A 16,124-nucleotide genomic window follows, 5' to 3' on the forward strand; every position below is an offset into this window, starting at 1 on the left:
TATTTATAAAAATATTTAAAAAATGGAATTTAATTTAGTATCCTGGAACTAAACATCAATGAATAATACCATTACAACTGGTGGTAGCAGAAAGTTAGAACAGTTTAATCATGCATTGCTAAATCAACAGCACTGTAGTTCTACCAGCTATTAAACTATTTTAAACATTTATAAGACAAACTTGAAAGGAGACTGCAATATTTAGAACTTCATAGAAACCATATTGTCAGTTTTACAGTCTATCTTCGAACTGCACACAAAAAGCATGACTCTGTTTGTACACTGGACAGTGATATAACAAGCAGAATATCCTATCACACCAGGACTGCAGCTCACCTTAATAGACCTGGATAGAGGTGGGTGGTCCTTGGACCTCCCACAGGGCAGGGAAACCTGATTGCTCTTTGGGCTGAGGAGGGAGGAAGACTTGATTAGGGGGGGGTAGGAGGTGGTGGGGGGAAGAGGCAGAAATCTTTAATAATTAAATTAATTTAATTAATTAATTAATAAAAATAAAATAAAAAATTTTATTAAAAGCAAAAAAAAAATTATGCAATCCTACTTCACAGTTTAACAGACGAGTGCTACTCTACACAGGAGAAACCATTTACAAGCTCCACCATTTGCAGCTCCAGGCAATCTGCTCCCTGCAGACACAGCCCATGCAGTGAATTTTTTCAGAGGCTGCAAGCAGGGTGTTGCAAGGATCACTTAGGACTACTTAGAAATAGGCAGGAACACGCTAAACTCTGACTGTCCACTGGCTCCCACCCAGCCAGGAAAAGACGCACCACACAACAGCCACAACTCAACCTAGTTTGGGAACAGCGACCCCCGACTTCACCCGCCAAGCCAAGCCACTCCTCTGCACATGGGGAGAGCTGCCACGTGCACCAAGACCGGCCATTCCTCCCCACCTGGGGACTTTGGCCCCTCACTCACCTTAGCCCACCGCTCCTCCCATCTGTGGAGAACAAACACTAACCATGGTGCAGCTGCCTAGCTGATAAACTCTCTCTCCCTACAGGCGCAGTGCATGGAAGAGGATGTGGTTTCTTCGGGAAGCACTAAACCGGAAGCCTGGCTCCTGGAAGAACCCTCCCATTTGACTGTAGGGTCGGCTGGAGGCTCTCATTGGTTAGTGAGGTCAGAGTGACAAAACCAGTTGAGCAGAAAGAGACACGGCACAGCATTTGCAGCACTGGCTGCTAATCTAAGGACAGACCTAGCCCAGATTGACTGGAGGTTTCAGTCAAATTCAACAGAAAGTCTCTGGCAAATGTAAATAAATGGGTTCGGTTAAAAAGGAAGTATACAAATTCAGAAAGGAGCTAACATATTAATCATGCATGAAAGGTTTGGCTCCTCAAAGCAGCATACTGCTGGCACTGTTTTCTCTAGAGGAATATAAATTTAAAATAAAACTAAAACGTCAAGTGGACAACTTTTTTTATATCTTCTAAATGGCAGCAGATATTAAGCTAAAATGATACAGTCATTTCTCACAAAGCTTAATCAGGCTTTTGTTTAATTAAGAAGGGCACAGAGGCTATACTGCTTGCCTATCATTCCTACTGAAAAGATGGTACTTTTCCAAGAAATATATAACTTACTCAGTTAGTTTGGTAGTGACTTTTTGACATGTAAGGTTACATGCTAAGATTTAATCTGAGATATAATTACAAAGAACACATTATTCCAAATACTTAGTACAAATAGATTCATTCTTGATATAGTAATTATACCAGATGAGTCATAAATGTTTTAACCAAAATAATGAAAAAGAAAGCCTGAGGATAAGCTAATAATGTCAATATCGACTATTACCAAAATGTTCTCCAGGACCTGATCTGTAGAGAACATCAGAGATGACCAAAGGCTCCTGCACAATGAGTGACAGATCAGGGATGTGGAAAAGAATGCTGAGGACATGCCATGTCTTCTGTATAGATGCATTGTTAGGGTTCTGCCTGGGAGATGCAGGAAACCAATTCTGAACTATATTAACACTCCTACAGCAGCACCCTGAAGTCTTCCCCAACCATCATCACCCAAGTTGTCGTCTCCATAGAACCATTTGACAGTAAGAAAATTGTACAAAATTTCAAAAGTAGATATCAAATTAATAAAGCCATACAATGCACATGTATGTATTAGTGAGAAAAATATGATGGTGCTATCATTCAATTTTACAAAAAAAATACAAGCCATATCAAAAAAATTATTGCCATTTTTATTTTTGATGAAAACTTGATGAATGGTCTGACTCAAAATGTGTAATAGAAGACTATATAAAAATAACCTTAGCAAGAGAAAATATTTGTTTCTTAAGACAGGGAGATATTAAGTCAGTGGTAAAGTCTTCTTAAAAATAAAAAAAAAAACAAGGTAAAAAGAAAGTGAACAGATTTTCTATGTCCATCTCCTTTGATCAACCAGGCCCTGCACAGCTAACAAACCACCCAGAACACACGCTTTTCAACTCATGTCTTAATTTCCCTCTGTGCATGGGCTTGGAAGAACAGAAACAAGAATAAGAGCAAGCCCTTCATGTGATTGTGCAGTTACAGGTAGTTAACTCCTTCCCTGTCCCCCCTTTCTATTCATAATGTCCCTACTAGAAACATGTAGACCAATTCTATAATTTGGAAATTTCTGAGTCAAGGTGTCCACAGAATAGAGCTTCACGCTTCCATGGTGTGCATGTGCACATACAGTTTTCTGCACACTGAGCTTACAAGATATTGGTTTCTCATCATTCTCTAGTTAGTTAAGAAAGTTTTTTTATTTTTAATAAATTAGGTGATCTTGTTCCTTCAGCAGATCCAAGCCTCACCCTGGTCCAGCTGAAACAATCACTAGTAGACAGGTTATAAAAGCATAGGTAAAGTTTTTACTTTCCCTAGTTACTCAAAAAACAAAGCCTGGTTATAATCTAGGACATACTAGTGGTTCCCAACCTTCCTAATGATGTGTCCCTTTAATACAGTTCCTCATGCTGTGTTGACTCCCAACCATAAAATTATTTTCATTGCTACTTCATAAATGATTTTGCTAGTGTCATGAGTCATAAGTAAATATTTTTGTTTTCCAGTGGTCTTAGACACTTAGAATACCCCTGCAAAAGAGTTGTCCAAATTCTAAAGGAATCACAACCCACTAGTTGAGAACTGCTGACATAGCCACTTCTTCCAACACCTTTGGCTTTATAAAAAATCTCTTCTTCGCCAGGCGATGGTGGCGCATGCCTTTAATCCCAGCACTCGGGAGGCAGAGGCAGGCGGATCTCTGTGAGGTCGAGACCAACCTGGTCTACAAGAGCTAGTTCCAGGACAGGCTCCAAAGACACAGAGAAACCCTGTCTCGAAAAACATAAATAAATAAATAAATAAATAAATAAATATAAAATTAAAAAAATTAAATAATCTCTTCTTTTGGGGGCCCTCAGTTGCTTATGGGGTGAGTGTGAGTATATCCTCCGCCTCCTGAAGTAGAAGCTTTGAAGTTTTCCACTATTGAGAGTGATGCTGGCTGTGGGAGAACTACATATGATTTACAAAGTAGGGAATTCATACACCAGCAGTTTTAGACTACTTGTGTGTAAGTCAATATCGTTCTCACATTTGCTACAATTTAATTATTTAGGTCACTAACTAGTTTATAAATAATCCTGACATTCAAGTCAAATTCTGTGACATGAAATCTGGAGCCCATGGTTTTACTTCATTCTTGTAGAAGGAGCAAGCAGACAACCTTATGAGGTAAACAAAACCTGATTAAGCCTGAAACACAGGCTCTTCACTCCTGGAGAAAATGACGGACATATTGAAAGACATGCATTCATCACACTTAAACAAGGGAATGCAGAAGAAAACGTAGAAAGACATTTAATAGTTAATACTGGTAAATCTTAGGAATTTCAATGCTTTCCTAATTTTCAAACGTAAGGAAAAATTTCCCCAAAAGAATGCAACCAAGGAAAACCACATTCAGTTATGTGTGCTCTTAGTGAAGCCTAATGTGGGTGAGCTTCTGAGTGGATTGTAATCAAAGATGCTCATTTACATCAGAAGATGAGTACCCCACATAGTTGCTAAGAAAAATACAGAGTAGGAAAAAGTAAGACTGTTTTATTCGTTTACTGTGTCAAACGATTTAATTGGGTTTTCTAACCAAACTGTGCACTGGCTGAAGTAAAAATTATGGGAAACATCAAGATAACACAAAATCCCCTGCTCCAGCTGCAGTACTATGTGCACTGAACCCCTGTGTCAGGCCCCAGGAGCATCCCTGTCACTTCCATCTGTGGTGGACACAAAAGGAGGTGGGTGACCTCTATGACCACATTTTCAACACATCTGAAAGCTAAGCACAGTCCTCTCCTGAAGATACATCCAACTGTTGGGTTTATGATCCTTTCCACCAGGGAAGGTGCAGAGAAGCTACTGTGGATGCAGATATGAAGAAAGGTATGTCTATATACAGAGGTTTCCACATAGAGATATAGGAGTGGGAGCATGATTAATAAAAACTCAGAGATAGGTATTAGGGTTCAACCTGAAGACCAGAAAAGCAAAGCAGTCAGTCACTGACTCTGACCTTAACCTCAGTCTGAAAATGGTGATGCTGCCTCCGGGAAGTCTCAGAATGAGACTGTGACTGAGAGCTGTCGCCTCCCTTTTTATAATCATCTCTAGTTCCGGGATTAAGGGCATGCACCACCACTGCTTGGTTTCTATGGTAAACTAGGATGGCTACTGATTAAAGGTGTATGTCATTGTAACTACTGGGATTTAAGGTGTATGTCATTGTAACTACTGGGATTAAAGTATGCTGCATAGTAAGTAAGACTGGCCAACATGGCTGTTTTACTTTTCCAAGCTTCAGGCAAGCTTTATTTTTTAAAATACAAATAAAACGACAATACAGAAGTTTGTCTTAAGACCTAAGAAATTAGCTAAATGTGAAAACTGAAATTCTACTAATGAGAACAAAAATAATTCTCATGCAGTAGTGTAAACTAACAGATCCGTGGTCTGCCTTCAGTTCCCCAGACCTGGTCAAGGGTAAGATATCCTTAGAGTTCACAATGGGAATTTTAATTTTGTGTTGGTTTTTATGATAAAATGTATGCATCACCCCATTGAGAAATACATCTAAATAACTACTTCTAAATGAAGCACAGACACACAAATTACTACCCAAAGCTCTAACTCTTTGAGTGCAAAGTATGTAACTTGGAGAGAAAATGGTTGGGAAAATAAGATAATACCTAATATAAAGATATGCTCACAGCAAGTTAAGGGCAGAGAACATACACTTACTAGGAATAGAAGTCAGTTAGCTATATAGCTGGCTCAGTGCATGGCATTCTGAAGGCCATTACATCAATTCTACACACCAACATAGCATTAAGCACTGAAGGGAACCGTGAATAGCAGTTCAGTTAGCACAAACAGTACCTGCAGCTTTATCCTGCAAGCTTACATTTTCACAGGTTGTGAAGGTTGCCCAGTTCTTTCATGGCCACTGTGCTTGGATAGCATTGCAGTATGGAACCTTTGGATATCGTATTTATATTTATAAATATCTTTAAATTGCAATTCAGTTAGCAATATCTATCATTTGTATGCAAGATTTTTATGTAGATTGTTTGTTTTACCACTATTGGTGGTGGTGCGCTAGAGCAGTGGATCTCCACCTTATTAAAGCTGTGACCCTTTAAAGTAGTTCCTTACGCTGTGGTGACCCCAGTCCATATTTCACGGTGTACTGAACAAAGCTTGTCTGAAGATTCTAGTGCAGAGCTAAACCACTAGAAGCCAGGGAGTGGGGGCTCACACCTTTGATCCCAGCAATAGGGAGGTAGATAGGACTAGACAGGACTGTAAGGAGGGAGGAGTCAAGAGCACTGCAGTCTGAAGGTTTAGTGGAGACAGATACAGTCTGGAGATGCACCTCAATTTGAGCCCTGGTAGAGGTAAAAAATCTGTAATGGCTGACACTCTGTTTCTCTGATCTTCAGCATTAACTCCCAGTATCTGACTCTCGGTTTTTATTATTAATAGCAATTAGAATTAATGCTACATCATTGCTACTTCATAACTGCAATTTTGCTACTGTTATGAATTGCAATCAAAATATCTGATATGCGGGATATCTGTTATGTCCCCTGTGAAAGGGTCATTCAGCCACAGGAGGTCATGACCCACGGGCTTAGAACCACGAGCTGGAATCTTGTAAAGCAGCCCTCTACCACTGAGTTAACCCACCTACCTTCCAGCAGCTTGTCCAAGCTGGTGACCTTCCGACTGCCATCTATGGTGTAGATTGTGCGGACGCCCTGAGGCAGGTTCACATTGTCAGACAGGAAGCAGGTCAGCTCTATGAGGAGCACATCAAAGGAATGAAAGCGATCATTGGAGATGGCAAAGACCAGGCCTCTGAAGTAACGGTCCCCATTCCGGTAGAAGCATGCCTTCTTGGCCTTCTTCTCTGAGTTTAAGTCCTGCAAATCCGAGGTGCAGTAGAAGTTGCAGTGAGCAATGTGCACCAGGCTGAGGAAGAGCCCATTGCCCTTGGGGCTAGAGATGCTGCTGGCCCCGGAGGAGCTGGGAGCACCTCTCCGCGACCCTGGCCGTGGCCTTCTGTCCCGTTCTTCCAAATTGCTCCAGCTCAATGCTCCTGGTGCTGGCCACCGCGGATGCTCAGAGATAGCTCTCCACAAATAAATTAATAAAGGAACGTCCCAACAGCCCCAGCCGCAGTGCGCCGAGATCTGGGTGCTCCGGCCTTAAAGCATTGGGACACCTGGTTCGAGCATGGCCATGCTTGCTGATGGACCCGCTCAGCAAGCTAAAAGCGGTTGCAGCTTGTAGCTGCCCAGCTCATTATCCCGCGCCCCCTCTTCGTCACCGCCGCGGAGCCCCACGCCCAACAAGCGCTTCCTTCGCCGGGTCACACCTCACAAATAGCGCGCGGGCAGCGGGCCAGGAACCACTAAGTTAAAGGGCAAGAGGATTGCCCAGGTTCGGATCCAGCCCGCGCTTGCTCTCCGGAGTGCAGAATGGAGGAAGGAAGCTGAGGGGGTGAGGTGGAGCGCGAGCATTGACGAGGCGCCTCGGGGCTATGTTGCGCGGCCTGGAGTCCTGGTCCACGGCCAGTGAGAGGCCAGGCTGACCGTGAGGATCCTCACCACAGCGCTGGGCCCCTGAGGGAAGAGCGCAGTCGCCTCCCACGGGCGCACGCTTGCGGGCATTCGCACTCCCGGCAGCCTGGCAGAGCCTGGACCTAGGAGGACTCCTTCTGTCCCTCTTGCGATGCCACAAACCACAGGGAAAGGGAGGTGGTGAGGAAGAGGGCAGCGCCCCACAATGAGCGGCTCGACCATTCTTGGAGGCCCCACCCACATTGCTGCGTGAGCTACGTGCTCCCGGGCTTGGCAGCGCACCCCGAAACCGCCGGGGGGGGGGGGGGGGGGGGGCGGGGCGGCGCTAGTATAACCAGACTAGCCAAAATAACTACAAAGGAAGGAGACTCAAGGGCAGCAAGCACATCCTTAATCCGACTCTCCGGGGAGAACAGAAGTCAACCTAGGGCAGAAATACAAAAACATAGCACTAGGTTTAGACGTGATGTTTATTTTTTTAATAACGACCCATGCATTGTTTCATTTAGAGATCCTTTGGGGAGAAAATCCTTCACACTTTCTATGGAGATTAGCTAACGCGCTAGTTCCAGTAACTTTGAATGAATAAATGACTAGAATTTATTGGTTGGGGGAAGGTCAATTTAATCAATTTGTTGAAAGCTTGCCATTTGACAGGCATTAATCAATCCCATCATTGGGGATGTACAGGCAGAGAATAGAACCCATGGGCTCTTCCCAAGGTGTTCAATCTGAACTCACAGAAATGGACTGACAAACATCTACCATGCAGAAATCTTTTCCTTAGCGGTGTGTGATTCACAATAAAAGCGTATTTAGTAATTTCACTTTGGCGTTGAATATCAAAGACATTTGGCCCTAATCTGACATATGAAATTAATGATTCAGCACCTGGTTCTTCAGTGGTGATGGGGAAACTGTCCTTTAAGGTAGGATGTCAAAAGAGCTGGAGTCCTGGAACCACGTGAAACAGGAATGGGTGGGAACACAATCTTCAGTACCATCGAAGCAAATAACTTTTCTTAAGGGATTTAATGAATATGATACAGATCAAGACCTTGCGGGCCACAACTTGAGAGCTCATGAAGATAGAGGGAAAAATTGTTCCATGGTCATCAAAGATGACTCAGTAGGTAAGAGTACTTGCTGCCAAGTCTGATCGCCTGGGTACAATGACCAGAACCCACGTGGTGGAAGGAAAGCATATATTCCTGCAAATTATCCTCTGCCCTCTGCATGCATGCCATGACATACAGTGCAGTAAATAAATGTAAAAGCTTTTGAAAGAAAAATTGTTCCTGCATTCCAGTTCTAATTCAAACAAATTGGGGGCAGGTAGGCTTTAAAAGAGACAACGACTAGTTAATCTGGATTGCTTTATGAATTAAAATTTATAGAACCATAACAGATTTTCCTCTTTCACGAAATTGTAGAATTTCTTTACTAAGAGGTTTAAAATTAGCATTTCCCTTGTTGGGATTTTCCCCTTCTCAGAAACACAGTCTGACATGCTAATTGTTCACCTGCTGTAGACTGTCTGGCAATTAGGTCACTTTCTGAAAACTGGCAAGTTGACTTTATTTCTCTCTTGGTTGTGAATTTTCTCTGTCCTGCTTTGTAACTCCCCTTAGTCTAGCATTTACTTGAATAAAAAATTGGGGGAAATATTTCAAATACATTTCCATTTCTCAGTTACAGGCAATTTAAGAAATTACATCTCAAAATATTCCCTCTATCATATTGGATGACTCCTTTCTGTTCTTAGTAAGGAATTTATAATCATAGACGATCTAGTGAGTGCAAAAATTTCACTGACAATCTGCAACAAGAATTTTCTAGAAACTTGACAACAGGTATGGCTCCAAATAAGAGATCCTGACCTAGGGAGTGGTTAATTAGTAGTTTGAATACAGAGGTGGATTTGTTCCACCTTCACCAAAGGTTAGAGAATTCAAATCTATTCCTGTTCCTTAAAGGGGGGGAATTGGCAGGAGATTCCAGGGAGTGGCTGCCTGCAGAATACTTCGTCTATTCCTTATATCATGTTAATGAAGTCTCTTGCCTCCCCCTGCCCTTTTAGACTGGAGTATATAATAAGCATGTGGAAAATAAATGTGGCAGATTTAGTATTCACTAAATTTCCCTCCCAGTGATGTTCTGTGTCTCTGTCTCTTATTTCTCTCATATATCTGTTCCTTTTGCTTAATAGATTTAATCCTCATGCCCCTACCCTGGAATGTGTGAACATCATCAAGGCTGAACCATGACAAATGTCACCCCAATGTGTGACTTATAACATTCCTCCAGCACAACCATATATCCTAAACCCTCCTGGTGCCAACAACTGCAGACCAAGTATTCACATGTCTGAGCCTATGGGAGATGTTTCTCATTCAGACCACCACACTTTTGAAATTTGTATTAAATCACAAACAAATGTTATCAGTCAGTTGTGAATATATTTTTCCTATCTTATTTTGGTAATCCTAACCAGCATACTCAAAGCTATTTTTATCCCCAGTTTTATCCCTTTAAATTTTTTCTTGCTTAGTTGATAAGTGATTACTTTCTCTACACAACCCCCAACACCCTATAACCTGGTAGTAATATGTACTGAGAAATACTATTTTAAGGCATGTTGCTTTGGTTTATGCTGCATTTGTATAACTCAGTGAAGTTGTGATTCTTTGCCTGTATAAAACACTTGATGGTCTAAGAACATACAGAATAAAGAAAGAATATTAAGAGCTGCAAAGGAAAAAGTTCTAGTAACTTATAAAGGTAAACTTATCAGACTTACACCTGACTTCGCTATGGAAACCATGAAAGCCAGAAGGTCCTGGATAGATGTACTGCAGAAACTTAGAGACCATAGATCGAAGCCCAGACTACTATATCCAGCCAAGTTTTCGCTCACTATAAATGAAGAAAACAAAATTTTCGAGGATAAAAACAAATTTAAACAATACGTAGCCATAAATCCAGCCTTCCAGAAAGTAATAGAATGAAAATCACAAACCAAGGAGTCCAACAATGCCCACAATAACTCAAACATCTAATGACCTTTCACCAGCACAACACGAAGAAGCTAAACACACAAACACTACTACCAAAAAAAAAAATGACTGGAGTTAACAACCACTGGTCATTAATATCACTTAATATCAATGGACTCAACTCGCCTATAAAAAGGCACAGGCTAAGAGATTGGATACGAAAACAGGATCAAACATTTTGCCATTTACAAGAAACACACCTCAACCACAAAGACAGACATCTACTCAGAGTAAAGGGTTGGGAAAATGTTCATCAAGCAAATGGACCTAAGAAACAAGCAAGTGTGGCCATACTAATTTCTAACAAAGTTGACGTCAAACTAAAATCAATCAGAAGAAATGGGGAGGAACATTTTATACTCATAACAGGAACAATTCATCAGGATGAAGTCTCAATCATGAATAGCTATGCCCCTAATAAAAAATGCACCCAATTATATAAAAAAACATTACTAAAACTCAAGGCAGTCATCAAACCACAATCACTAATAGTAGGAGACTTCAACACTCTTCTCTCACCAAAAGACAGGTCAACCAGACAGAAACCTAACAGAGAAATAAGAGAATTGATGGAGGTAATGAATAAAATGAACTTAGCAGACATTTATAGAACATTCCAACCAAACAGGAAAGAATGTATCCTCTTCCCTGCAGCTCATGGAACCTTCTCGAAAATTGACCACATACTCAGTAAGAAAGCAAACTTCCACAGTTACAAAAAAATATTAGTAACCATCTGTGTATTATCAGATCACCATGGATTAAAGTTAGAATTCAAGAACAGTGCTACACCCAGAAAACCTACAAACTCATGGAAACAGGACAGTCAAATACTGAACCACACCTGGATCGAGGAAAAAGAAAGAAAGAAATTAAAGTCTTTCTTGAATTCAATGAAAATAAAAACTCAACATACTCAAACCTATGGGACACTATGAAAGCAGTGCTAAGAGGAAAGTTCATAGCACTAAGTACCCTCTTAAAGAAAACGGAGAAAGCACACATTGGAGACTTAACAGCCCACATAAAAGGTATAGAAAAAAAGAAGCAGACTCAAATTGGAGGAGTAAAAGACTGGAAAAAAATCAAACTGAGGGCTGAAATCAACAAAATAGAAACACAGAAAAAAATCCAAAAAAATCAATGAAACAAAAATCTGGTTCTTGGAGAAAAATCAACAAGATTGATAAACCCCTATCCGCATCTCATTTCTAAAATGGAAATACTGAAAAACTCAACATAAATGTAAGCCATTTTTTGTCAAAAGTATAGATGTTTTTTATGAAATATGTATGCAACATCGATAGCGTGCTATGTGATCAGTCAGATACACACGAGAATACACATATGCTTCATTGAGCACTATGCATAAAACAGGTAATATTTCAGATTCCAGATTCACAAAGGGTGTGTTTCAAGTTCTTGGTTTTGTGTCTATCCTGTGCCTTATTATGTCACCATTTTCTCTTCTATGCACTCAAGAGAAGTATGCTCCTGTCTCAGAACTATTCGGAGAGCTAAATGATCTCATATTAGAAAGTGGTTGTAAGAGGGGCCAGCAAGGAGTGAGGGTTGACTTTATAGTAATTTGTTCTCAAATATTACTGCATAGTAAACTTTCCATCAAACCATGAAGAAAATAAGAAATGTGTACAGCTTATCAAATCATTCTCCAGAATGTTATATGCCTCTTTGGTGAATTAGGGAAACTCCTGTGACCATGGACCACTGAAATTCTCTGGGTTTATGACTTACAAATACCAGAGTAATTGCCTGGGGACAGAACTCACAGGATTTCTTCCCTTTTCTTTTTCTTACCAATAAGAAAAAAAACTGAATAAATTTTTGAATGAGCACTAAGAAAAAGGACAGTGTTAAAAGCTTGATTTGTATATTGGTACTTTTGAAATTATTTCTTTTTTATTTATTTATTTATTAAAAACATCCACCTCCTCCCATCCTCACATTTCCCTCCCACTTCCGCCACTCCCCCTCCCCTCCCTCTCCAGTCCTAAGAGAAGTCAGGGTGTCCAACCCTGTGGAAAGTCCGAAGCCCTTGCCCCTCAATCCAGGTCTAGGAAGGTGTGCAGCCAAACACACTAGGCTCACAAAAAGCCAGTACATGCTTTCTGTATCATTATCGTTGTCTGGTATCATTATCATTGTCTTCTCAGTCCGCCCTCATTGTCAGCTACATTTAGAGAGTCTGCTTTGATCACATGATCATTCAGTCCCAGTCCAGCTGGCCTTGATGAGCTCCCATTACATCAGTCCTGCCACCTCAGTGGGTGGTTGTATCCCTTGCAGTCCTGACTTCCTTGCTCATGTTCTTCATCCTTCTGCTGTTTCATCTGGGCTTTGGGAGCTCAGTTCTGTACTCCAATGTGTGTCTCTGTCTCTATCTCCATCCATTGCCAGATGAAAGTTCTATGATGATATACAAGACATTCATTAGTGTAGCTATGGGAGAAGGCCAGTTCAGGCACCCTCTCCCCTGCTTCCCACTGCTATTGTCTGCAAATAGGATAAATGATTCACTGAGGTTTAATTTGCTTTGGGGGGTCTTAAAAAATAAACCAAACAGCAGTATCATTAGATTCCTCAAATTTCATTTGATGAAACCCTCATTATCCATAGGTTAATGACAGGAATAAAGAAAGCCTAACATGCCATTACTACATGGGAGGTGAGCAGGCGTGCTTGCAGGGAACAACTCTGGGTGAAAAACTCTTGGAAAGAGCACAAAGACCCACATTACAGAGGCTACTTATGAGCCTTCTTTGTTATTATTCTACCTCATTATCACATAGTATATATTTCTACATTTGCAAAACAACAGGAACATTTTCTGAAATCTGTTTATGTTATATTGAGACACAAACACATATAAATACATATAAACATAAATATGTATGTATATATACATATGCCTTCCTGTACTTGAACTTAAAAGCTTTAGTTCACCTCTGCTTACAAATGAGCCTCTTTAAACTCATGTAGCATGCATTTTTACACATGTATTTGAGACAATTATGAGAACTAAGTCCCTTGGTATGTCATTACAATGCATTTTACTATCGTGTAAGATAAACAGACATGTTAGAAAGGTCCAGAGTTTTGTCTTAGATGATGAGTACACAGTGAGCACTCTTCCCCCTTCCCTAATATTTCCCATTACCTCATTAGTATTTGTTTAGATAAAGTATGCAGAGCATCCCTGTGCAACATCTGTTTGTAGAACACGGTTTTCACTGAATCACAATCAGTCACTGAGAGCTGCAATACAGAAAATTATGAGAAGATAGCTTCGAAAGCTCTCATTTTTTTTTTGTTTTCTAACAATGAATACTCGTTTACACCATAGAAATGATAGAAATGAAAGAGACATTAAAAGTGAGTCACACTATTAACTCCCAGGTGTGCAAGTCACTAGCTCCGAGAAGGAGAACATCATTTTCATGTTGGATAGTTAAATAAGTGCTTACATGATCAATAAGACAACATTACCTTAAATAATAGCATGAATTCCCAATATTATACACAAAATCAATAAAACACACAAAGAACAGGAATGGAAATTTCCACCGCAACGTTTCCTGCTGATTTGAAAAATAATATTTAGTGGGCTGGGTTTTTGTTGTTGTTGTTTTACTAATTATGATCTTAGTCATAGTTTATTCTACAGTAAATCTGCTGGTGTGAGATTAAACCTGCTATTGAATGGAGTTATGCATCTACGGCGAGGCACTCATCACTGCTGGAGAGTGAACATTGCTGTTATCTCATTTAGAATTTTGCCAGCAAAGCAGACCATTTGTTTAAAAGGCAATTAAGCTGGTGTCTTGAAGAGAAATTAGCAAGGAGAAGTTCCTTTTGGAGGCATAAGAGGTCTGTTCGCAGACACATTAATTCTGCGATTTGGGACGTCAGTGCAATTTGGGACTGGAAGACATAAGCACAAAAGGGGAGCACTGGGTAAGGAAAGGAAACAGGTCTGTTCTTAAACAAGAGGAATCCTGTCTACCTGCATACAGAGCAGACATTCAGCATAGCCACTGGTTTTCTAGGAACCAAGGCAAGAATTTAGGATGTGAATTTAAGGAAGATAACTGTGGAGCTGAATCCAAAGGTCCATCATTTTTCATGTAACTGTACCTACCAAAAAACCTGATTTTAGAAGAAAATATATAGTAATTTCAATTCTGGGTAATTGTTTTAAAAACACTTTAGTACTGAAATAGTTTTAATTTCATGATGCAATAATTACTATGAAAACAATGGGTGACTATTTCACATAACATCAGTTACATGATGCATGAAAGATTTTTTTTCCTTTCTAATAATTGTATTTCTGGATCTCATTTGGGAATGCTCCTTCTAATTCTACACACACAAAACTTATGATTATATCCCAAACATAACATTTACAAAAACAAAGACTGTATTTTGCATCACAATGTGAAACATATCCTCAGGTAGAAATAGCAATAAACTGCACTACATAATTGCAAAGAGAAGCAGAGGTCGCAGAAAATGACGTATGTACTAGCAGTAAGAAACAATTGAAATTATGGTATTGGTTCATAGAAACAACAGATTTCTTTTTGATGTCCTTAGTACCATGTGTACATCCTCACTTTTGACTTTTCCTGAAGTGATTGTCCTTATGCAAATTGGTGTGCTGCAAAAATTAAACATGTCCTATTTCTCCTTCCTTGATATTTGATCTGCTCTCAAAGACAGTAAAAGGAAGAGTTCATTGGAAGGCTTCTGTCTTGCATTCACAGACAAAACCTAATCCTAACACTGCAGAGCTTTGAGTTGACTCAGATGTGTGTAGCTTGAAATTTAACTCTTCAGAGTCTGAATAATTATTTTATGTCACTTTTACTTCAAATCTTCGGAAGATAGACACTTTCATAGCTTGTAATGTTTACAATATAACTAGTTCAATTTCATACTTTCTATTGAATCCATTTTATCATGATCAACTTTAGTTTTTCATATGAATTGGGACATGTAGGAAGGAGCATTTGCAAGGGACTGGGTAGAAGTGCTTTAGGTAAATTTAATAAAATCTTATTCAAGAGGCCAATTTCTAATTATCTCATCAATATCTTATTCAGATTATCAACTCACCAGTCTAAGCACCTTAAAAGCAGGAACACGCTGTATTCATCTTTGTCAGCTTCATTCCAGCCTGGACTCCTAGATTGTGTTCAACATGAAGAAAGATGTTTCTGAAATACAAGAGACTAGGCTCCCCTCCACTCTCTACTCACTTCCAGTTCTAATTAGTGATGACCTCAGAGCATCCCTAGACTCGTGTATCTCTGTTCCCCCAAATTTCCTTGTTTCCTTTCCACACCACTCCTGGAGTTACTGGTTCGGGGTTATGACCCAACCTCTCCATGCCCAGTTTTTCAATGGCATACGAAGGGAAAGGGCATACTGTCCCTTTGCCCTTTGTATGTTTCTTAGTATGTTCACTATCATAGAAACCTGGAAGAAGGCTGTTCCATGTTGTTTGTTCCTCGATGCTCAGTCCTGAAATAATCACACAAAACTATAATATTTGCAATACTGCATGGCCAACAGCTTATGCATATTTCTGGCTAACTCATATCTTAAATTAACGCATCTCCATTAATCTGTATATTGCCATGATTCTGTGGCTTACCAGGTGACATTCCCGCATCAGTCTCCAACTGGGCTACTTGGCTTTTCACTGACTCCACCTTCTTTGTGCCAGCATTCATTTGAGATTTCCTCATCTAGCTCTGTTCTGGCTTGCTCTACTATAGGCTCAAAGCAATTTTTCTATTAACCAATGGTATTCAGAGCATACAGAGCACACCTCCCCCTTTCTGTTTAAATAAAAAGGAAGATTTGTAACTTTA

At 40.1% G+C, this 16,124-nt stretch overlaps 1 protein-coding gene across 1 annotated transcript in view; it reads right to left on the bottom strand.

Annotated features, from left to right (window-relative positions):
• The window catches only part of LOC130886974 (uncharacterized), a 37,352-nt gene that overhangs the window by 15,402 nt on the left and 5,826 nt on the right, over positions 1 to 16,124 (bottom strand). Inside the window, exon 4 of the mRNA XM_057789247.1 lies at positions 6,277 to 6,792. Within this exon, the coding sequence (XP_057645230.1) occupies positions 6,277 to 6,792 (516 nt within the window). The remainder of the gene's footprint in view (positions 1 to 6,276; positions 6,793 to 16,124) is intronic.

Source organism: Chionomys nivalis, chromosome 14, assembly GCF_950005125.1.
Source record: "Chionomys nivalis chromosome 14, mChiNiv1.1, whole genome shotgun sequence".
Classification (NCBI taxonomy): domain Eukaryota; kingdom Metazoa; phylum Chordata; class Mammalia; order Rodentia; family Cricetidae; genus Chionomys; species Chionomys nivalis.